The following is a 25,683-nucleotide window of genomic DNA, read 5'->3' on the forward strand; positions in this document are numbered from 1 at the left end:
ATGATCTTTACACATAGCTGATTACCTGACCTACCAAAATGATGCTGCACCGAGGATATTTTGTGAGGACATGTTTGCACGGCAACAGAAGGGATAGGTAAGCAGCTTCTTAGGCATCCCCATCCTCCTGGTATTACTTACACTCCTTTCTGCAGTCACTTTTCCTTTTAGCTATATGAGGCTTCACTAGCACAGGACATTTTTAGGATAATGATAATTTAAAGGGCTGTCATCACCAAAATTTTCAGGCTATTTGAAGATTTTGAAGACAATTTCTCTCCATAAACTTCAAACTGCTCCCCTATGATAACTCAAGTAAAAGCCCTGCTAACATTCAGCACTGTTTTTTCCAAGTAATGTGTTTCAAGGTTAACAGTGTAAAAACACTAAACTAACACAGTTTTCAAGGTCAAAAGAAAAAATGTAGCAATTATAGTCCACAGTAACTTTCATTCATTTGGTATTCAGGATGCATTCTTTCTGAATATCAAATCACAAAATCATTGCCAATTCATCAGATTTTAAGCTTTAGATTATTAAACATTAGACTATGCTAAAAATAAAATACAGCTTTTTATTTGATCTTATTAAGATGCTTCTGTACAACATGATCTAAGCCTCTAATTATCTATATCTCTATATTATCTCAATTGTTATTTCAATATAAGCAAATTCATAACAATGCATTTTAATGGGAAATTAAAAAATTCATATACTAAAAAGTGGAGCATTAGAAGTCAAAAAGTTGAATGTCAAGATGCTAAAAATGAAAATGTTTCTCTATATTGTGTGTGCCAGGAAAGCAAGAGCTCACATGACATTTGGCAGTGATTTCCCATGATGAAGCAACTCTTTGAGGATTTCATTTTCGTAAAAGCCCTTGTCTATCTAGAACTAGCTCCTAGCTCCTTGCCCTTAACAATGCAATACAGATAAAGTTCATTAAATATATTGTCTAAGGTAGAAAAGTGAAGAAGTTTTGCTGTAGCAAGCACTTAACCTGTGCATGGGGAAAAAAAAAAAAAGTAAAAGGATTGGAGCAAAGTATTTGTCATAAACGCAAAAGCAATATGGACATATTGTTATTGCATGTTCTGCTGCATTCGCAAAATTGCACAAATGAAGAATCTCCAGGATGGGAAGTATTATTAGATCTTAATCAATAGGTTTTTTTTCAAACAGGCTGGGCATCCAACCATTTGACACAGATCTTTTCCACACACAAGAGCACTGGAACACTGGAAACTGCGGCATTAATGAATTGCAAGGAAAATTGCAAATGCCTATGATTTTGTAGTCAATTTTCACATTATCACGGTCAAGCAACTTTTACAGCTTTTTGATACTTTTACTGGAATGCTAAACCTTTATTTCTTCTTACAGCAGGTAAGACATGAATTTCTAACATAATTAAGTGAGTAAATTGCTATTTTTTTTCTGTTTCTATTCTTAGGAGATCCTTAATACATATTGAACATCACATGGATTAAAAAGTAATACATTTTAAAACAACAGTTATATGCATGATTTATTGTATGGCTTTTGTCTAATGCAAATATTTACTATTTATATGTCACTGCGATGAAAACAGTACGTGTCAATTGATGAACCAGTAAATATGAGAATTTGAGTGCATTGCTACAACAGTTGAAAAGGAAAATGGTGTAGTGAAACTGTAGCCTTTTTCTCTACACAGTACAAAACTAAGTTTTGCACCAGGGAAGAGACAGTCATATCTGTACATATACATATGTGTGTCTGTGTGACAGCTGAGGGTGGGAGAGTGCGAACAGATGAATTACAGGGAGCATACGGCCACCCAGTGCAAGAACAGAGCAACTCTGTTCTAAGGATGGCTGCGGATCCCACACAAATTAGCACATATACCCACAGCTCTTTTGTAAAATTGGAACATGTTCCTTCAGTTTCTGCATATGTTTCTACAAGGAAATTTCTAAAATGAAATAAGACAGGCAGATTTTTAGAGGTCTCCTGAAACTAAAACTGTAGCTGACACTCTTAAAAAAAAATTGATAGGGGCCATTTTTAAGGAAGTACCTGACTTGGGTGTCCCACAACAAAAATCTGCCACCCGAAGCCACTTTCATGTGGTTTAGGTGTTCAGACATAAAATGGGAAGCTGCTTCAACCTATCTATAGTATCACTCAGCCAGCCAGTGCACTCTGACTACTCAAACGCCACATCAAGTGTGGGAAAGCATCCTGAGAGCCAACGTTCACAGTGCTCCTGAAAACAGGGAAGTGGCACTTCCATATACAAACAAGGATCTGAGACACATATGTTTGGTCATTAACCCAAGGTCTTGAAGGAAGCCCGTGCAGGATGGGAAGCTCCTGAGCCCCCATCTGACACCTCAGCTTCACCACTCACCCCTCCTCTTCAGAAAGGCAGGTAGTGTGTACCTACATGGAGTTACCTGCAAGATAAGCCAGGGAGCAGACAGCCTGCATCTATTGCTTTTTCTGTCAGCAGGCACTACATGGAGAGGGGGAAAGGTGACATTCACAGCCTGACGTCCCCAAGGTAGGGGCACAGAAGTTTGTATAGGTCTCAAATGTGATGACCAAGACTTAGGTTTTAATCTGAACAACTGAAAAGGAGGTTGAAACTTTTCAGAACCTGCTAGATGAAAACCTGATGCAATCTGAAAAGAGGAGAAGGAAAGGAGTGTCAGAACAGATGGGTCACCAGGAAAAAGCACCTTCTTTATGTTAACAACTGAGACTGTGTGTAAATGACTGATTCTTTCTTCAGAGTGAAAAAAGGTTCCATAAGTAGTCCTTGTAAGTGATCATCTTTGCTTTTAGCAAGGCTTGCAGTCTGTTTAATGAATAAATAAATACAGCATATGCACACATAGGCAGATATATCTACAGAAACAGAACTGGTGGACCATTAGTGCCAGAAGTTCCTTGGTGGAGAAGGATTCTGCCATGTCCTTGGTGAAATCCTGAGAAAGGCCCCAGATGCAGGAGGCCATCCCCTACAATGTGCAGGATTTGATAGGTTCCCAGTGGGGCACTGGGCACTGCTCAAACTCTGCTGGAAGAATCTTGTGATGCCAATGATAAAGCAGGCAGGAAAAATCTTCTGCCCAGGTTTAATCTACTACTTCTGCCTCTGCATGAAATAGGAGTAAAGAACTCACTGCAAATAGAGTTCTGTTTAGAAGCCACATGCTTCTTTTACACAAGTTCATCAAATCTAAGAAACAAAAAAGAAATCAATATAGCCAAATTATTAGCTCAATATAGGTACTGCATATTATTTAGACAGACTGAACTAATGTGTGGATTTCACTTAAAAGATTCAGGTTTCTCACATGAGGAGACAAAGCCAGAGTGTTGGTACACTTTCCAGCTGTTTGCCATCCACACAAGGAAGCCCAGACCCGAATATGTCTGTTTTTTAGCTCAAAGCTTGAACAACCAGGCTTTGCATATGAGAACCAAAATTATTGTCTCTTCAGTCAGCTCTGATTAGTGTCTTCTCTGACCCTGAACACATCAGGTCTCTATTAACTTGCTAAGTGTGGCCAAACAGTATATATTATAAACAGCAAATCAATTTAACAGCTGTATTTGTATCCACATATATGTTTTAAATTTTTCTGTGGTGAATAATCCCCTACTTGCAATATCAAAAGTATTTTGTAAAAAGGCCTCAACTGTTATTGTATTCACTGAACAAGTATTAGTGCCTCTAAAAACAGAATAGACACCGTGATATTGGAACCAACCTATAAAGGTGATGCACGTTTGCATTCTGTGCTTGTCTCCTCCTCTACTAAAAAGAGCAGGTTTTCCTTTGTTTCTCCTAGCACCAGATTAAGTAGAAATGCTGCTCCTGATATACCACACACAGGTCTACTCCCCTCACCTCCCAGGGAAAATGGAGATGAAATAAGGGATGGTGCTCTCAGTCCAGCCACTCCAGGTGAGACAGCAGCATCAGCCAGGGGACAGAGCTGACACACAGCAACCTACAAAGGCATGTGAGCTGTAGGCTCTTCCCTTGATCAAACAGGGCTATGTAGTTCAGCATCACCCCCTGTTCAGGGCTTATTCTGGTTCAGAACTTGGAAATCCATCTAAGATTTGACCTTCAGCAAGCTGTTAAAGGAAATACCAGCTACTATTCATGCTCTTCCTGAGTTAGGTCATCCTATTATTTTCCCAGTCACCAAATGAGGCTAAAGTACTTTTTCCTGCAACCAGCAGCTGCTGCTGCTCCCCCATGTCAGAGCCTTCCCCGCTCGGATGCTCACGTTCCAGCCAGTGACAGAAAGAACCGGGAACTGCCTGCCACATGGCAGCAGAAAATATATTCAAGGAAGGCCACAAGGTCATTGCTAATTTCAAACCCTGTTTCATGTTTCCACATGAAACATCTAATTAAAACTTTTCACTAGGTAGTTAAAACAAAATCCATGCATATGCACTTGAGACCTGATTTTCATGTGCTGTGAATTAGAACATAGGAGGTGCTGCACACAGCAGTAGGAACACTAATCGAGGAAGGAGAGGGGAATACCTGCTTTGATTTAGAGGAAGACAGTCAGCAAAAATACCACTAATCACCTGGGTTTTCATTCCTTTGCTCTTTGAGCTGCCACATACAACCAAGAAAAATGAATGCAAGTGGTGTATTAACTGCTACCAAATCAGCATTCTCCACGGGTGACCGTGTGTCAAGCACATCTTGCAAAATGCCACCACCTTCCATGGCTACAGTGTGACAAAAGTATTAGACCCTAAGGGCTATACCCTGCTCTCACAAAAAAATATCTATTAACATCAGCAGGAGCTGAATTAAATTTTGAAAAGTAGGCACAGTGAGTGACAGAATGGCCATAGCAAAAGGACAATTTTTTGAGATTTTAGAGATGTCTCATGATTAAAATAAATAAATCCTGGGGTAGGGGGAAAGAAGCCTACAAGAAATACAAGGCTGAGATGTGCTTACATTCCTGCTGCGGATGTGGCTTCAGCAATGGAGGAAGAGATAAACACTTGACACCTGCCCTTTTTCCAAAAAGCCCTCAGTGTAGATAGCCCCACTCTGGGGCTATCCTTATGTTCAGACAGCTGAACATAAGGAAAAGGCTAAGTCTTCACACCAGCATGCTCCAGGTGGTCTCCAGAGCATGCCTGCAGGAACAAATACCAACAAATGCTGGCAGCATTTAGTCCAGTGAGGTCCTAACGCAGGCCTCATTGACTTCAGAGCATCCTGCCATTGGAACTATGCTGACCTTAGCATAGAAAGCAGATGGTACTAAAGAATTTGCTCCACTGTAGTTTCTACTCCAAACAAGAGCAAAGCTTGACATGTAGAAATATGTTCACCTATTTAATAACACTAACCATGTATCTTCTGTGTTACTGACCCAAATCTTCATTTTGCACTGAATCCTTTTAACATGACTGATCTCTGGGCCAGCTACCAAATCTCAGACAACTTCCAAAGAGGATGCTGTAGTGGACAGCCATCAGCTTCTAGTTTATCAAAAAATTTTCCAGTTGTCTTGTATGTTTCTCCTCAGCCAGGTCCACAGTACGAGCCAAAGCCAGATGTCCTTGATTGTTTTCAATTCTAAGAGAAGAGTCTAGTAAAACAATGAATGACTTAAAAGATCTGCACCACTGAAAGGTGAAGGACAAAATTACTTCTCTTGAATTTCAGAATTCAGAAAAAATATCATACTTTTGCATGATACATATCCAGAGTATTATCAACTTTTCTTTTTAATCTTCCTGAATTTAGGTAACAAATTCCCTAACTTGACAGAGAGATCTAGGCACCGTTATTACTCAGAGTTCCCAGGACGAGAGTACCACCACACCAGAACTGTGTAGTCCAACTTCCCATGAAAAACAGCACTCCTGTCCTCTTCCCTGTTCCTGGATGCTGACCTCCACTCATCATTCACACCCTTCTTTGTGTATGCATGCCTTCATGAAGCCACATGGTGAAGCACAGGACCTAGATTAAAATACTGGCTGCCGAAAAAATGCAAGGAAATTTCATTTGACACAGTTCAGTTTCTGGATTTTGTAAGTCACAAGGCTCTTGTGAATGAAGGAGGATGGCTGTATTTCATCAGGAGCCTGCATGGGTCATCCCTCACACCATATCTCATTCTCACCCCATATCCATATCCCCATAATGTGAAGGAAACTGAACCAGTTGGAAAATAACCCCACAAGAAAGGTGTATTTATTTTATTTTTCAGCTTCATTATTCCCTGTGTCTCTTCATAAAGCTGCACTACATGGGACAGCCCAGGGCTGGGGACAAGCATTTGGGGCAGTACAGCCACTGAAGCAATGCCCAAGGACCCAGAGGCTGCGTAGTGACTGAAACCGCTTGGCCTTGCCTCAGCTATGCTAAGAATTTAAAAAAATATCTCCCTGGCCCTCAGCAGTTCAAAGTCCAACCCACTTCCAGCTTCCTTGGGATCCCCAAACCACCTAAAAGGGATACCAAAGCAATTCATCAACATTCATTAACCACTGCAGGTTTTATGGCACCCTTCAAGGTCCCACATGTTGAAGACCCCATTTTATACCTGGTAAACAAAGGTGCAGAGAAGCAGCAAGATTTGAAGAAGGTTATTTATTAAATAACCAATGGAGTCAAAAATAAAAATTTAAAGTTCTGGGTCTCAGGTTTTAGCTTGCTAAATACCATGTGCCCTTTTTACCCCTTTCAGCCCAGGAGCTAAGGTATTGTCCCATACAAGAATGAGTCACCATTCCACACCAAAGAAAGCCCAGCGTGCAAAATGTGTATGTGGAATTTCCTTCTATACAAAGTAGTTTAATGTTACCGAATAAATCAAAGAGGAGCAAATTAGGCTTTCTTTTCTTTCAAACACTAGGTCAAGCATCTGGAGGAAAGTATTGTGGGAATATGTAACTTGACTCATAGGAAAACAGGGAGGTTTCCAGTAAATGTGTTCCTACACTAAGCTCACGACATATCATGCGAGTACAAGCATGACTGCAGAGCTTTTATTTTACAGGGAGAAGGACCATATAATTTCACCACTGTTTTGCATCCCTGACAAGAGGACGTTCTCCTCCAAAACTCTGGCCACATTAGACTTAACAAAAGGAATAGTAAGTCCTCTGAAAAGTATATAGCAAATAAAAATACTTTTCTCATTATTTTAATAGAAGTGCTGCAAAAGACTGAAACAAAGCTTTTGCTAGCGTGCAAATGATCCCAGTCCTACATCTGAGCAGAAGGAGCCTTAACTCTGGGAAACTTTTTCCATTTCAAAAAGATGCCTGTGCCCGTTCTGCACCCAAAAAAAAAAAAAAAAAGCCTAGGACCTGCAGAAGTCTTTTCTTCTCAGAAGATAAAGAGGTTGGCTTACAAAGAACAGGTGATCACCTTGGGCTATGCATTCATTCCAGCAGATGAAAGATCGACCATCTGGAATAGGACACTCTCTCCAGAACAAGACAGAACTAGATTCAAGTCCGTGTTCCCCTGATTCAGACCAGAGTCTTGAACTTCAGCTTACCTCCGCAGCAAGCATGTACATACCTCTTAGTCACTCTTACTCAATACAAAGATATAAACTGACAGCCTCATTGATAGATTCATTTTTTTCTTGGCTTGTAGTTGAAGACTTAAACAAAATTGCCAACTCTCATCTTACCCTGGTACAGCTCTCTCTGTTAATACTGGCAGATCTAAGAGGTAGAAAGAGAAATAGCAAACTCCTGAGCTAACATGCTTAACCCATTCTGCTTAAAAGACTTTAGACATCTATGCCACTTCATAGATATTCAAGCCATGAAAGTTCCTGCAAAACTGTGCTATAGTTGTGCTATAGTTGTGTATAGTTCTTTAGTTGTGCTAAACTGTGTATAGTTGTGTCCACTTGATTCACAGTTCTGCCCAAGATGTAGAGTAGCGGCCAAGAGTGAAAAGCAGCAAATCTGCACTTAAGATACACAATAGATCTGTCCCAGACAGAGCAGATACAACAAAAGTGATGAATTTTTTAGAAAGTAAAATTTCAGTCACTGCCTGTATTCAAATGTCATTTGATATCAATGTTTTAAAGAATATTTTTCCACCAGAGCACTGATTATTGACCATCAATCCAACAGCATATCAGTATAGTGCCACAGCTTTGTCTAACAAAAGCTAACAAAAACAGTAGCTCTGGACATGTCCTGACATTCATTTTTGTCTCCAGCTGGACAGGTAGATGCACCCTAAAATAACCTTGGTGTATCACAGTTGGAATTTCCTTATGAAATTCCTTGGTCGTGAGTAATCTATACAACCCAAGGCTCTAAGTCGTTAATCTTCTGTTGTTGTAAGCCTTTTAACAGCTTCAGCTCAACCACTAACCTGCTTCAATGAGCAAATCATCTGTCTTCTTAATGAGACCACTGATTACAAAAGTTAGTACCCAGTAAATTAACAAAATTGTTCTTCAGTATCTGTTGTCCTTCTGAAAACATACCTGCCTCCTATAATATATCTCTTTCATATTGAACTCTCACAGAATCAATACACTCAAGCTGTACTTATATACTTTTAAACAGTATGTAACTCTAATTAATATATACATTAATCTGTAAAGGGATTACAGGGTGGATTTAGGAAATGTTCCCCTCCCCACCAATGCAGGGAAGTACTGGAAGAGCCTCAGCCTAGAACATAATTTATATAGTTGAATAAAGAAATTAATATTCTTCAGTTCTCTTATGAGCACCTTAGAGAATCTTAAATTTCCTTTGAACATTACCGTCAATTTGTAAACAGCTTATTCAGTTGATCTGACCATGAAAATGATAATATAATCTAAAGAATATTCTCCCCATGTTGCTGGGATGAAAAGCACTTTTCCAACTCTACTAAGACAATGACACTATAAACAGATGTGATTTTCTTAATGAGTGCAACACTTCATTGAAATAATAACTGGAAACACTGTACAAACAGTTTCACATCTACTATAAAGCCATTATTCAATTGAGTTGTAGTTGCTTAAGAGGAGTTCCAAAAACTATGGTTTAGTGCAAATGTGCCTCAAATGCATCTCAAAAGTATGCTGGAGGAAAAAAAGCTATGATAAATTACTTCAAATGGCTTTACATATGGAACTTGCTTTCTATATTATAATTAATGCTACTAATAAGCAAACTTCTCAAAAAAAGTGGGCACATTTTATAGCTGAATATTTCAATACAGATTTTTCATCTATTTTCTGTCAAAGCAACTTTTTAAAGGGAATGAAATACTTAAACTACATAAAAATACAAATATCCAGTTTTACTTTTCCCTGGGCTTATGAGTGTGATTTGCATGCAATGATAAAATTAGAATTGCAAGCTTGCACAGTTATTTTTATTCTAGCCCACATTTGATACTAAAATAATTTCTGTGTGTTTTAGGCAACCATCTCGTTTTCTTTATTTGTCAGTACATTGTATCTCATTGTAGGAATTCAACAGCAAGAGAAGAAGCTTACCTTCCTATTTAGAATCTTATTTAGTACTATTTACTTTCTACTGCCTAGCAAAGCTGAGGTTTAGGAAACCTAACACCTATGGAAGGTTCAGTGCCTTAATTAAGCACCTTATTCTAACACATTATCAAGCAGGAATGGGGGGAAAAAATCACTGTAATTTAGTTTTTGTTTTTCTTTATGAGTCTGAGAGTACCAATATGATTAGAGCACTTTGCAAACACTATATTCACCACAGAAGAAGTTGGCATTGTGAGCTACTGAGAAACACCAGTTCCAATATACCAGTCTAACCTGGTTATTGTCAGCTTCCAGTGCCAAAATCAATTAAGCAGCTCACATATAACAGAGTTTGAGCACAAAACTTTTTAAACTATATGACTTTTTCAAAGCTCTTTTTTTCATTCAGACCACAAATCTGAAGAGAAATGAGAGCACACCAGAAAACTGAAACAAAAGCAGTATGGACTTTCTGATAAGGGTACTTAAAGTATGAAGTAAAAATATATGCATGTACATCATGTACACACACCCCAATTTTACACCCTCCAGAACACAGCCAGACTAAAGAAATCCCTTCTCTCACCCACAATAGTTCCAAACTGAGCTTTTCTCCAGTGAACCACCCAGCTGTCACGTATTTTCCCTCTTCCAGACCATCTGCTTTTTCTGGGAAAAAATAATTATTTTTCATCTCCTTCTGAACTATCAATCCAAATCAATCCATGCCTCACCTGCCCTCTGTGGACCACAGACCTCCACCAAACACACCTTAAAGAATACTTTTAGCTACTTTATCTGCCCAAAAATCTCTTCTGCATCCACATGTCATCTACCTTCCCTAAGTGAATCACTAACTTCTGTCCTCAAACTCAGATTAAGATAATGACTATATATTTGAATGTCAGGAGAGCTCACCAGTTCTCTTAGTCATCCAGTCTAGCTCCCCATCACACTCCACACCTCATTCACTGTACAGGAAAAAGAGTTATTGGGGTAGTTAATACCAAATTCTGTGATTAGGCTGAGAACACTTCCTTCTTTACAGGAAAGTACAAGAATCATCAAAACCCAACTAAACTACATTTATTTTTGCTACTGATGTTGGAAATCCATGTGAGGTTGTACTAATCTGAAGAGACCTTCTTTAGAAACACAGTGGGTAGCACCAAGGGAGCCCCTACTCCATTTCCCATCACATGCCTGGGACAGAGTATATGTAGAGAGGAATTATGCATATGCACATTCAAGCTGGGGCTTTGGGTTTTTTTTCATAATTCTAGAGGAGGACAACCTAGAACTCTGCTTTAGGCAAAATTCCCCATTGGTCATCTTGGAAAGAGCAGCTTTACTTCCAGGCAGGTTATAAAGCCCCCAGCTTTGAACAGTGACACTGGCCCAGGCTGACAGAAACACACAGCCCTGCAAACCAGCAGCATTTCTGCTTCGACATGGGCTGCCAGGAGGCCAATCCAGCTAGCAAGCTCTCCAAGTGCAGGGAGAACAGCCTGGCAGGGTGTTCAGGCATCTGATTTACAGACTGCATGCCATCCCTTTGAGGAGGACAGATCATCCAAGAAAACACAGTTTGAGCTCCCCAGGAGGGAAAGCTGGTGAAAGCTTTAGCACAAGGGTACTTGCTGAGAAATGAGGGTCCTGTGGAAAACATGCAGAGCATACCCATTTCACTCCTACATTGAGTGCCCATCACCCCATGTTTCTAAGAAACCAAGGTAAGCTATGCTTTTAAAAATAATAAAAAAAGACGTGTAGCACATGGACATGTAACACATAATAAGAACACCACACCCTGAACATGTTGTTCCTCTAACATTTACAGTGAGCCCAAGGGACTGGGTAGTAAGCCAATGCCAATGAATCTGCCATCACTTTTGTAGCAGCAGGATGAGATGGGAAGGTCTGAAAGCCTGGATCCAAGCAGTACTCACTACAATTCAGCCTGCTGCTTTTCTCCTTTGAAAGGAGGGGGAATCGCTGCCTGGAACAGTGAACTCTGCCCAGCCAGTCAAATCCTGACACCTGCACGTGCGTCGGATCAGCTCTCAGACCACAAGGGAGGAAGGGAGGGAGAGGAAGGGATGGAAGCTCACAGCTTCCTGAACGTATGCAACCCACTGCCCCTCCACAGCAATGTGTGCATTTTTCCCAGGGAAAGCTAGTTACCTGAGTCAGCTAAACTGAGAAGCTATGACAAGCCTTACCCATGTTCAGTAGTGCCTTCTTGGTGACTATTCCTAATGAAATCAATAGTCTAGTTGGGGGCTTAGCAAATATACCCACACTGTGGACTGTAGATCTCTCTTAGATCTGGGCATGGGCTGCCTGGACTGAAGAGAAGAGACACATCACTCTCACCCTACAATAACCAGTAAACTGTAGACTGGGAGAGGAAGCACACCATGATTTATTATTGCCTGCACTAGCTGTAAGACATTCCCTACCCAGAAATAAAGGGCAGATGAGGAATGACCTGGGCTTCTGCAGTCTCTCAGACAACATTTCTCTTTGCTGTCACCTCTAAAAGCATATCCTCAAAGTCTAAAGGCATATCCTTGCCTCAGAGCAGTAACTGCTGCATTATACTGCTGAGGATGGATATGAGCAGATTGCTCTAGCTCCTGCTAAACTGAAGTCACTCATCTCCTAAATAGCAGCAATTGCTAAGTACCACACTTTTCAAAAGGAGAAGAAAAGCTGAGTGCTTTTTTCCTTTCCATTTTTGGAACTGTACTGTAATCTGTGCAGCTACAGAACTGCAGCTGACACCACAGCACCCTTTGCAATGACTAGAGTAGGCAGCAAAAATATCCACTGAATTTTTGGAGTATCAGTCCCGACATTCCCCTCTCTATGCCCACATATCTGTAATCTTGCTTCCAAATCCTGAAACACAACAGAAACATTCCCTGGCTTAAAAATCTTCTTTATTTAAGCACCCAAACTTTTAATTGTGCTTTGTAGATAGAGTTAAAAGATATACGGAAATTCTGCCAGATGTCCATGGCTAGCGGGTCAGCTGAGGAACAATTCAATCTAGAGGACTTAGCCTGGCTAATTACCTTTCTCACTTCTGCACACCTACTGATACAATTACATATCTAACTACACCAAACCAGACCTTATATGTTGCTGAACAGAACAGCATGAAGCTCTGAAATAAGATTTCATCATTCTCTTTTCCTTTGTGCAGCTTTATTTCAATAGGAATGAGCTTGCAGATGAGCTGAAAAGTATTCCTTTTCTAAAGCACGTGCCTTTTTTCTCCTGTCCAGTGAACAGAATATGGAATAAATTATACACACAAAATGGCAAGATACACAAGGACTACGTGGGATTCTTTTTGTTTCTTGCTGTTATTATCCTCTGCAGCTTTAGATTAATATGCAATCAGAATAGAAATCTTTACTAAGAGAACAATATTAGGAGACGTGCTATAAGCAGAGCAGTCAAGTTTCAGTGCATTTTCAATCCAGTTATTAAATCTGAATAAATACTTTCAGAAGCATTAAATGGAATGCTGCTTTCTTCAGTGTAACTTTTGATTGAAAACACAATTTAAAAGAAAAAAAAAACCATTGAATTCCCTATCCAGACCATTCTTTTTAATTCACACTGAAAAGTTCCAGCCAGTACTTACATCCAAATATACCAGCAATAAAGTAATTTTAAGACAATTTAAAGTAAGTACTTGATGTACTCATATACCTTATACATTATTTAAATATGCCCTAAAACCCAACAATTTGGTAAAAAGCATCCTGAAGTCATCTGCTACATCCTATGTGTCTAAGATATTAATAACAGCAACTGACAGCTAATGACAACATAATAATTTAAGTGCGTTGACAATTATTGACCTGAACGCACTTCAGAGAAATGTAAATGCCAGAGGAGAGCAGTTACAGCTCCATGAATAATGTGTGCCCTGGATTCTGACCATCAGCTTTGCTATTTCAGTTTTGTGACCTAAATCTCCCTCCCCAGTCAGAAGAAAACAAAAAAAACCCAAAGAAATGTCTTACTTGTTCTGCCTTCTCCAGTGATTTTCTATCCGCCTGCAAAAACTGGCAGTTCTCTCTCGCCAGCTTCTGGACCAGCTCAATCCGTCCGATGTCATCTCTTCCCTGAAGCTTGCATAAAACTCCTGCCTTAAGGGTGGGAGAAAGAGCAAACAAATACTTAAATCCACAATCCCAGGACATGACACCGCCACAAATTTCAACCTTAAAAGAAATGCATCTGTTTTCTCATATTTGCGGTACTTCAGTGCTGCTTGCTGAACACAAACAAGTCGCTGCTTCCCAGGAAACAACTGGAGAGGAGTGGAGGCACATCTGAATCTCCAAATGTATCTACTTTGGAGGGAAGAAGGCAGGGCTAACTAAATCAACCGCTCCTCTGAGTGCAACTATCAGATATGCTGTGTTTTATTTGTTCCTGTCAGCCTGTTTCCTGTTACATAAGAGAACAAGAGCAAGAGGTTAAAAACTCATGGGAAAGTTAGCCAGGAACAGCTCTGGAAAAAGACTGAAGTGCAACAAAAGGCAGTCCTAAAAATAACAGGCTACAACTCCCTCTGCTCCCACCCCAACCATTTTTCACGTATGCAAGAGTCAAAAGATAAGTTGTGTCACAGTTATTTATTCCGTAAATAACAAATCAGTCTCTCCTGATTTTGTTTAGGGAAGAAAATTATATTTGCTTTAAAAGATATTTTTTTGGCTAATATTCTGACAGTTATTCAAGTTATGCTTGTAGTGTTTTGCCAAAACATTGAGCACTGGTTGTTTTCTAAAAATGCCATATATATATATATATACATATAAAGATGGATTAATGCTTGCACGCAGGCGTAACAGAGACCCATTGCAAAGTTAGTTGATACGGGCTAAATTGCTCCCTGAAAAGTCAGTGGCTAATATCACTGTCCATGCTTTGCTTATAGATATAGCCTCTGCACAACTGAGACCTGGCGCGATGATACCACACAGCTTTTATTAGCCCAGGTGTTTCCTGTGGGAACAGCATATGCTTTGGGAGGGCCCATCATATGGCACAGCTATGGTATTAGACTTCAAAGACAATCTGCAAATAAACATTTTTTCCCCACTTCCTCCACCATTTTCTTGCTATTATTCATCTTGAGTTTAAACGAATAGCTATCTACTCCAAAATTCACAACACATCTTGTGAGTCGGGCCTAAAAGCTACGGATGCCCTGACTGCTAACCCATAGTGCCATGCAGGCTCCAATTCTTTGGCCTTAAGAAATTTCTGCCCATGAAGGTATGACAGTGCCCACTCAAACAGTCTGCTGGTTTCTCCAAGGAAGAGGGAAGTGGGGGTTAAGACTTCTTCAGCTGAAGAAGAAAACAAATCCAGTTTACGAATAAGTGCTTTAACACTGATGGAAAAAATAGGCTTCACAACCAAGTACAAAGAGTCATCCTTACTGAATTCATTGAAATAAATTTGTACATGCCTACATTCTTCCAGTCTGGATGAAGACATCTCCTCACAAGCCTGTATCATATACTTCAGCTCTGGTGAAGGAAAGGATTTCAGATACAGCCTGTACCTATACAGCCTATACAGCCTGTACCCTGCATGTCCTCTGCTCTTCCTGAATCCAGCCTCCTGAGGAACCCAGCTTTCCCATGTGACTGGTTTGAAGGTCAGAAACCCACTGAGAACAGAAGGAATTGCATTGCCTAATCATAGAATCACAGAATAGAATCATAGAATCAGCCAGGTTGGAAAAGACCTCTGAGATCATCAAGTCCAACCCTTGATCCAACACCGCCATGGTTACTAGACCATGGCACTAAGTGCCACATCCAGTCTCATCTTAAAAACCTCCAGGGATGGAGAATCCACCACTTCCCTGGGAAGCCCATTCCAATGCCTGATTACCCTCTCTGTAAAAAATTTCTTTCTAATGTCTAACCTAAGCCTCCCCTGGACGAGCTTAAGACCATGCCCTCTTGTCTTACTGATAGCTGCCAGGAAGAAGAGACCAACCCCCACCTGGCCACAACCTCCTTTCAGGTAGTTGTAGAGAGTGATGAGGTCTCCCCCAAGCCTCCTCTTCTCCAGGCTAAACAAACCCAGCTCCCTCAGCCTCTCCTCACAGGACTTGTGCTCAAGTCCCTTCACCAGCCTAGTTGCTCTTCTCTGGACCTGCTCCAGCACCTCAATATCCTTCCTGAATTGAGGGGCCCAGAACTGAACACTGTACTCGAGGTGTGGCCTCACCAGTGCTGAGTACAGGGGAAGAATCACTTCCCTGCTCCTGCTGGCCACACTGTTCCTGATCCAGGCCAGGATGCCATTGGCCTTCTTGGCCACCTGGACACACTGCTGGCTCATGTTCAGCTTCCTGTCAATCCAAACTCCCAGGTCCCTCTCTGTCTGGCTGCTCTCCAGCCACTCTGTGCCCAGCCTGTAACGCCGCATGAGGTTGTTGTGGCCAAAGTGCAGGACCCAGCACTTGGCCTTGTTGAACCTCATCCCACTGGAATCAGCCCAGCTCTCCAGCCTATCCAGGTCCCTCTGCAGAGCCCTCCTGCCTTCCAGCTGATCGACACTCCCCCCTAGCTTGGTGTCATCTGCAAATTTGCTTATAGTGGACTCAATCCCCTCATCTAAATCATCAATAAAGATATTAAACAGAACTGGGTCCAACACTGATCCCTGGGGGACACCACTAGTGACTGGCCACCAACTGGATGCAGCCCCGTTCACCACCGCTCTCTGGGCCCAGCCCTCCAGCCAGTTCCTAACCCAGCACAGAGTGCCCCTGTCCAAGCCGTGGGCTGCCAGCTTTTCCAGGAGTATGCTGTGGGAGATGGTGTCAAAGGCTTTGCTGAAGTCCAGGTAGACACATCCACAGCCTTCCCCTCATCCACCAGGCAGGTCACCTGATCATAAAAGGAGATCAGATTGGTCAGACAAGACCCGCCCTTCCTAAACCTGTGCTGGCTGGGTCTGATCCCTTGTCCATCCTGTAGGTGCTGTGTGATTGCACTGAGGATGATCTGCTCCATAACCTTGCCAGGCACTGAGGTCAGGCTGACGGGCCTGTAGTTTCCCCAGTCCTCCTTCCGGCCCTTTTTGCAGATGGGCGTGACATTCACCAACTTCCAATCATCTGGGACCTCCCCAGTGAGCCAGGACTGTTGGTAGATGGACTGATGATGGACAGCGGCTTGGCAAGCTCTCCCACCAGCTCCCTCATCACCCGTGGGTGGATCCCATCTGGCCCCACAGACTTTGAGGATCCAAGTGGCTCAGCAAGTCGCTAACTGTTTCCTCCTGGATTACAGGGGGGCTATTCAGCTTCTTATCTCTTTCTACAAGCTCCAGAAGCCAGCTGTCCTCAGGAAAACCTGTCTTACTGTTGAAAACTGAGGTAAAGAAGGTGTTAAATACCTCAGCCTTTTCCTCATCTTTGATAACTATGTTCCCGCCCATGTCCAATAAAGAATGGAGGTTTTCCTTGCCCCTCCTTTTGCTATTGATGCATCTGTAGAAAGACTTTTTGTTATCCCTAACAGAAGTGGTTAGATTGAGTTCAAATTGGGCCTTCATCTCTCTAAATTTCTTTCTACATGACCTAACTATATTCCCAAACTCTTCCTGAGTAGCCAGACCTTTTTTCCATGATTGGTAGGCTCTCAAGGTCCTTACATTTTCTATGAGATTAGCTCCTTATCTTCTAAATCGCAGACACTGGTTTGTAAAACAGTTCAGACACACCGTTATCACCTGCAGATCAGCACTAAGACTGATTTTATCAAATGTGGAAGAATATAGTGAACTAGTTGTCCAGACTTGTTTAACCAATAGAGAAAAAGAGGTACTTAGGAAGAGAAATTTTTTTTTACTCTACAGTAGACACATAAAAATGGTCAAATCAGTTGTTTCCTAATATTCTGCTTTTTCTCAAGGAATTTAAACAGGGAACCTAAGATTTGGAAGAAGTCTGATGTCTGTGCTTTGCAACACTTTGATGGTTTGGGGACATCAACTAGAGCCAAACCTGCTTTTTTCACAGCTGCAGGATGCTTCCAGCAGAGAGGGTTACATCTTGTGCTGTAACCCCACAGGCTTGTAGGCTAAGGATGACTCAAAGCATTATGGCCCACTAGGGCTTTGACACTATAAAGATTTAGAGTCTCTCTGGATCTAGGATCTTAGTACTGTGTAGGCACTTTTTACACTTTCATCTTGTGCTGTCATGATTTAGGAATGGTACTCCCCAATTTAGTGTTCCCACAGTGACTCTCTAAACCACATGCCTCTTGCTCACTCCTTCCCTTTCACCTCCTCCTCCCCCTCTGCAGTGAAATGGAGAGGAGAACTGAAGACACAAAAGGTAAAGATCTCGGGTTAAAATAAGAACAATTTACCAGAAACAGTAATGAGATATGAAAATGAACAGTAACTGCAACAATACTGACAGAGGGTACAAAAAAATAACAATTCCCACAGAAACTCCCCAACAACAGACAATATCCAACTGCTCCCTCTGCCACGCTACACTGACCTGAGTAAGCTCTAGGTCCTGGCCATGGCCATACTGGCTACTGCAAAAATTAACCCTGTCCTGGCTGGAACCAGGACATGTGCCCAGACAAGGTAGACCATGACCTACGAGTGGCATATGAGTCCCTTCTGAACAAACATTTATTGATCTTCAGTGAAGCAAAGCCCAATGGTTAAAGCCACTTACGTTAAGAAGAAGAAGGGGGACTTCAGTTTTGGGGTAACAGTTGGCTTCAGTATATTCAAGGGGAAGCCAGTTGATATAATCTTTTTGGATTTCAGTAAAGCTTTCAATACTGTCTCTCACAGGATCCTTCTGGACAAAATGTCCAGCACACAGCTGGATAAACACATCATGTGGTGGGTGAGCAATTGGCTCACGAGTTGAACACAGAGGGTAATAGTGAATGGTGTGACATCAGACTGGTGACCTGTCACTAGTAGGGTTCCACAGGGCTCCATCTTAGGTCCTGTGCTCTTCAACATCTTCATGAATTACTTGGAAGCAGGACTGGAAAGGATATTAAGCAAGTTTGCAGATGACACAAAACTCAGAAGAGCTGTTGACTCCCTGGAAGGCGGGGAGGCCCTGCAGAGAGACCTCAACAAATTACAGGACTGAGCAATCACCAACCATATGAAGTTCAACAAGAGAAAGTGCCGGATTCTGCACCTGGGATGGGGCAACCCCGGATGTATAGACAGACGGGGGAATGAGATGCTGGAAAGCAGCAACAGAAAGGTACCTGGGGGTCCTGGTCTATGGCAAGTCGACTATGTGTCAGCAGTGCCCTGGCAGCCAGGAGGGCCAACTGTGTCTAGGGGGCATCAGGCAAAGCATCGCCAGCCAATAGAGGGAGGGGATTGTACCACTCTGCTCTGCACTGGAGTGGCCTCACCTTGAATATTGTGTGCAGTTTTGGGCACTGTAATATAAGAAAGATATTCAGCTACTAGAGAGTGTTTAAGGGAGGGCAATGAAGACGGTGAAGGGCCTTGAGGGGAAGCCGTATGAGGAGCAGCTGAGGGCACTTGGTCTGTTCAGCCTGGAGAAGAGGAGGCTGAGGGGAGACCTCACTGCAGTTACAACTTCCTCGTGATTGGAACAAGGAGGGGCAGACCCTGATCTCTTCTCTGTGATGACCAGTGACGGGACCTGAGGGAATAGAATGAAGTTGTGTCAGGGGAGGTTTAGGTTGGATATTAGAAAAAGGTTCTTCACCCAGAGGGTGGTTGGGCACTGGAACAGGTTCCCCAGGGAAGTGGTCACAGCATCAAGGCTGTCAGAGTTCAAGGAGCATTTGGCTGATACTGTCGGGCACATGGTGTGACTCTTGGGGATAGTCCTGTGCAGGGATAAGGGTTGGACTCGATGATCCTTGTGAGTCCCTTCCAATTCAGCATATTCTGTGATTCTGTGAACAGTCTGAACACATGGGTCTTGCTCTCTTTCACCACTTGCCCTCTGTCTGTGTTCACACAGAGCATATTACTGCCTTCCACATGGATGAGCATCCCAGGGAAGAAGTAACTCTAAATGCAAGCCCATTAGCCCTGCCACAAATATGGTCTGTATTCAAATTGTCAACTTCATTGAAGAATCATATTGTCCTATTTCAAATAACCACCAAGTAGAGATACTACATTTTAACATGTCCCCTTCTCAGCTAATAGTTCATTAATTGAAAGAATTGAAGAGAACATGAAAAAGAAATTATGTTATTGGGTTTCAAGAGGATAAAAAATTTCTCAGAGGGTTAAGGTATTATTAAATTAATTGTACATGCTTGCCTCTGGGAGTAAAGAATGCACTTGAAATACAAAAGGCTAAACATGTTTTTTCATAATTAAGAAGAAAGCTATGAATCCTTCCCTTTTAATTCTGATTTCCTCACTTATGCTGACTTTCCACTATAAATCTTTCTGCTAAATACTCCTAAGAAAACCTCCAGGTCAATTAAATAATTGATGACAGTTTCTAAAAACTGGTTTGTAAGATGTTGACAGTCTCTGATTACTGGTCATTTTCACTTAAATATAAATTTCACATTAATTATAAATTTAATTTTCAAGCAATACTTTTGAAGCTGTTAGACAAAAGGGTAAAGTCAAGTCACCCTACTTGCAAAGTGCAACTTTGATTTTATTTTGTGCAGGAACATCCTCTCTAAAACCCTGCATGCCCAGATGTCCTTGCTTAGTCCTATAAGTCATGTAGAGCAGAGATACAAGTACAAACCTATGTGAAGGTGAAAATCACAAAGTTGCATAGTTTAACTGGCTTTAATTTAATGAATGATAAAAGAATGTAGGAACTTTATAGTAAGGCTTTACTACCATTCATGGCTCAAAATTACTATAATTAAATGTGTTTATGCAATATTTGAAATGAAATAAAAAAGTTTAACGGAAATTAAATCAAATTAGTCACTACTGAGGTTGAAAAAGTGAAGATGCTGACAACACTTCTGTCTCAGCACATCCATTGGAAAATATTCCCTCTGCAAAGGTCATAAATGAACATGTTAACATTGACATGGAGGTGAATTAAGACATCCCTAGGCAGACAGGATGGGATCTTTTATTGACATTGTTTACAGCATGCTTGCTTTTAAAAATCCCCAAACCAAATTTTTCCCACACTTCTACCAGTTTTGTCAGCTAACTCCCATGTAAATCAAGCCTCTGTCCCAGAGCAGTGTTGAGAGTGGACACCACACCCTTCAACTCTGTTAAAGGTTTATGGTGATTTGGTTTTTTCCACCGTACCTCTATCTCCTTCTGTAGCTGGTGAAAACAACATAATTATTACTGGCTTCACCTCTGATCAACCTGAAAACTTAAAACCATATGCCACTGCCTCAAAAGATAGGATTGCTTGCTTTGCTCTAGTACCATACACAGTCTGACTAAAGTGAAAAAAATTATTCACTCCCTTGAAACAAACTGTATTTGTTCTTCACTGGATGTCATTTTTATGGCACTAACAAACAAATCTGAGCAACTACTACTCTGATAACACTTCTGCTCTCCTCCCAGTAGAGCACATGAATACTTTTGTTAACTGGTCATTTAGTAACTGTTAAATTTTATATGTTTCATATTCTTTTAAATTTTAGAAGCTGGTTTCCAGTCAAATAAAAGCTGGGTGAATCAATATCCCAATAATAAATCCTTATGGGCTTTTATAATCAGTCCATGTATTTTTATTAGCTGGCTACTTAGGAGCTTTGAGCATGTGTTGTTAATGTCACAAATGGGAACAAACATTTTCAAAAAACCATAACTACAACAATCAAGTAGAACTAAGCATACATGAAATCCCCCACAAAAAAAACCCAGAAAGTCAGATTTTTGGGGCAGTGGGGTCAGTATTTCCCCCTGGGTCTTTTCTATATCTCTGTAATGCACACCCAACCTCTACAAAACTGATCCTCAACCCTGCACTGATGTGAATTAGGAATCAAAGTTGGGTAACAAATTTTTCACATATTAGGGCTCCTACTACCCTTTTATTTTTTAGTAGATTTGAAACTGTGTGCAATTAAGAAAAGAGCAGGTCATTTCCAAAAAATCATGTCTGAACGTGACTCTGAGAGTGTGCTAGAAAAGCCCAAGTACACACTGGTGCAATTGGCATGTCCACATGGTCCCAAGCCCTTCTGCCTGCACTCTCCAGGTGTCTGCCATGGCCCATGTCTACTACCAGAGCTGACTGGGCTCACTGTGGTCGAGCCAGCCCCTACCTTTAGAAAGAAATAGGTACTACTCACTTGGCTGCATGGTTTGTACCCCTTCAGCTAGGCTTGATCACAAACATCAGTGTAAATTCTGTCTTTCTTGCACACAACTTTTCAGTTTGGCAGGATGTTAGGGAGATAAACCAGTGGCAGGAACTGCACGTTGCATGTAGGGGAAGGAGAAAAGGTGGCAAGGGAACATAACATTTGCAAGAGGAATAGAAGAAGAAAAAAACAGCCCAGATTGTGAAAAATCAGTTTTAAATTAAAAGCAATAATCAGTACCAGTACAATAAGCAATGCAGTTACCCTTGCACAGCTTGAATGCATGAACTAAATGACTGAATGAACTGCAGATTAATCAAATAATATTCACAGAATTAAAAAGGGTAAGCAATTCCACAATAAAGTACTCTAAAAAGCAGTTAAGTTTCTTCTGAGCAATATCTAGAAGTGTGCTTTGGTTGTAAATGAGGGCAGTTAGGCAAAGAAAGAAGAAGGTTGTTGCTTGCACTTGAATGACTAATAAGTATCCTCATTTCATTGCATGTCTACTTACAGTGATTAAAATTCAATCAAAATGTCATATGCCCTCGCCTCCTAAAACACATCTCATTTTACTTTCACATCTGGTATATGCTATGTGTATTATCTAAAAAGAGCAGAAAGATAGCTGAAGAATGCTGTCCAATTGCAACATGATGGGATTAATTCCCAGAATAATCATCAATCTTATTCTAAATAGCCACATAAAATGAGATCCAGCAGACTTTCTCTTTCCTACATGCTTGCTGTACTGAACAGTTCTTCAATTTGTAGATCTAAAAACATTCCCAAGACTCCATTAATCTTACACATTTACCTGTGCATCAGAGGTATCCTTGAGCTCTTCTAGTCCTCTTATTTCTTGACTGCTGTTTTCCTCATTTTGACAGATAGCTAAAATAAGAAAGAATACATTGGAAGCAGGCAGATTTAAATCACAAGAAGCAGCAAAGCAGCATGGCCCAGTTTAGATCAAAGAGGGTGACCATTCAAGAAACCTTGTTCAATCTTCAGCATTCTAGTTAACTCCTTGAGTGATTTTAGACAGATCCTGCTAAGGTGTACCTTATTGAGTTTAGACAAATGCTAAATACAGTATACTCTATTTTTCCCCAGGCAGTAAAATCCAGCACTAAATAGTTATATTCATGCTACTGTTAGTCCTGATAAAACTATGACATTTAAGGAAACTCCACTTTTCCATACATTGTAACAAGACCTCATGACTCACAAGGAATAAAAAAATCAGGTCTCCCTTTACTTCCATTATATTGCACAACATCAATTCAGACTAAACAAAATAAGCAGATTTATCCCTCACCTCAAACTTGGAAAATTCTTTGTAAGCAAAGTGATCTCAATCTCAACAAACACCACAACTACCCATGAGAGTCATTTCCAGAAATAAATGGTAGCAGAAGATGTTCTATTGAAAGTTCTTTGCTGCTGGCATAATAGGAGAAAACAGTAACCTCGCTCAATTAACATAATTTAAATCACTTAACATCAGTAAGTTTTGCCAGACTTTAAAAAAAAGTTTTGTATCAAATTTGTAATCCCCAGAAGGGTCAAAACCAGACTGAGCAGTTCACCTAGCTAGAAAAACAAGGAACCTCTTTTGAAGGGACCACTCAGTCATCTGTACTGCAAACAGCTGCATCTATTAACATTTTTGCTACCTATATCCCATGATACCCTTTCAGTCAACACACCCACATGCTGTATTTTGTGGGACATTAAGCCCTCAGACACTCTGAAATGTGACACATGGTAGGTTAGGAGTGTAAGAACCAATGAAACACATGAAAAGCGACTTTACCTTACGCTGTACTCATTTACTTAGAAGAACCATACTTAAATATTGTCAATCTTGAGTACACATCAAATGATTTCCTGGCGTAGCCACAGCAGTTGTGACACCAAAAGTGTCCTTGAAGTGGTAGAGCTGCCAAATCCACTTCCAAAAAAAACACCAGGCTCATGGCTTTGAGGGATGAGTAGGAAGACTGAGCTAGTGTGTCTCTTCCTGCCTATCTCCTGTCTCCTTCACCCCTGCGCACCTGAGGTGGTTGTCACTGTGTGTGAACAGCCACAGCCCACAGCACAGTGTTTTCAGACAAGGATCACGAGTGGGGTTTTGCCTTAAAACTATGTCTGCGAGCTGAGGCAGCCCAGGATTTGATTGATGAACAAATCAGCTCTTGAGGGAGCAGGAGAAGGGCTGGCAGGTAGCAGTGTTTCCTTGACCAGGCACCCTCAGCTACACTCTTCTAAGCCCTCAGACTGAATCTTTAGACATGCAAACAGCTTAGCATGGCCTAGCTAATACATGTAACGTGAACCTTGAGGTCCAGTTTGGTGGGTCTGCTTGGGTGCTCTGGGGCTGCTGCAGACAAAAACCAGCCTGACATTTACGCAGTATCCAGCAACTTAGAAGAAAAGTAATTTTTGAGTGTTCTTGACCTCCAAAATAAAGCATATGGATTTATTTTCTTTTTCTGTGGATTTCTGCTGATACTGCAATGCCATATAGGATATAATTTTTCTTTCTTCCCCCACAGTTATGCTGTCCAAAAAAAAAAGTAATAAAAATGTAATTATAAAAGGGTAAATAAGTAATTTTGTCAATACAGTTTATTCCATGCAGAGATCTTTTAAATCCATTATCAAAGGAAAACAGAGCTCTGATATAAATCTTCACCAGTGGGTCTGCACATATCACTTTACCAGCTAACCTCTGAAATCCAAGGTGGTTGTTGAAAACACAGGGTCAGACTACAGCTATAACAGAAAGCTTGTATAACGGGTATTAGATCCCAGAAGCATTTAAAGCTAGGAAAAATCAAAATGTGCTTGAGACATTGCGGCATATCCGTGCCCCAGTATGAGAGATAAAATACGTTTTTTTATATATAGGCGTATCGTGGAGCTGTAAGATATCCAAGTTCCAAATGGGACTGGGTGTCAGGGTCTTTTTCGGCCGGATAAGGGAAATATAAAAGTTCCTAAAAATTAAAATCTTTCAGGGCCATGTGGAAATTTTGTACACAGGGGTTTCTTCTCTCTCTTTGGGCTAAGAACAAAGGAAGATCCATCATTTTTGACAGAGGATGCCTTGCAGCCAATCGGAAGGAAGGGAAAGCCCCTTTTCAGAGAAAAGAAACCTTTTTAGGCAAAAATGAATATATTAAACTTATCTGAAAAGGGTGGGATTTTGAGAAACTATAAAATGTATGGAATTTAAACCCAAAGGGTCTTTTTCCCTGGAAACTCGGTGAGAGAAAGATCCAGCGCACTGAATAAATCCTTTCCTTCATGAGTTTATGCCATCTTTCTAAATTTAAAAGAGGAATTTTTTCTCACACCAGCTTGGAAAAGGAACAACCCAATGACACAATAACTAGTGGGATGGCTTGAACAGTCATGTGTGGCCCCTGCTTTCCTAGTGCAGGTCAGGGTTTCCAAAGGCAACATGCTCCATCCAACCAGGGTAGGGGCTCTGTGCACTCCCTTCCCTTGTAACCCACCTCCCAGCCATCCTCCCCAAGAGCTGCCTCATCCTCTTGCACACTCCCACATGTGCATGACCCTGTTCTACCCACTGACACTGTGAGAAATACAAAGTGTTCAAGACATCCCTTTGCTGAACGCTAGTCAGAACAACCTGCATGAGAGAGGAATGTTGCAATGCCAGAAGGCACTAACAAAAGCTAAATATTGGTTGGTTGAGCAATTGCTCAAAATGTTAAGTCTGTGGCTACATTAGCAGGAACACATTTCCCCAGCTCTCCTTTCAATTTTCTGATTTC

General features: G+C 41.1%; 1 protein-coding gene across 1 annotated transcript in view; it reads right to left on the minus strand.

The window, feature by feature from the left end:
• Positions 1-25,683, minus strand: part of RAPGEF5 (Rap guanine nucleotide exchange factor 5) — a 137,761-nt gene that overhangs the window by 79,235 nt on the left and 32,843 nt on the right. Inside the window, exons 9-10 of the mRNA XM_017823836.1 lie at positions 22,692-22,768; positions 13,565-13,690 (exon numbers count right to left, since the gene is read on the minus strand). Of these exons, the coding sequence (XP_017679325.1) occupies positions 13,565-13,690; positions 22,692-22,768 (203 nt within the window). The remainder of the gene's footprint in view (positions 1-13,564; positions 13,691-22,691; positions 22,769-25,683) is intronic.

Source organism: Lepidothrix coronata, unplaced genomic scaffold, assembly GCF_001604755.1.
Source record: "Lepidothrix coronata isolate B3197 unplaced genomic scaffold, Lepidothrix_coronata-1.0 Scaffold106, whole genome shotgun sequence".
NCBI lineage: Eukaryota > Metazoa > Chordata > Aves > Passeriformes > Pipridae > Lepidothrix > Lepidothrix coronata.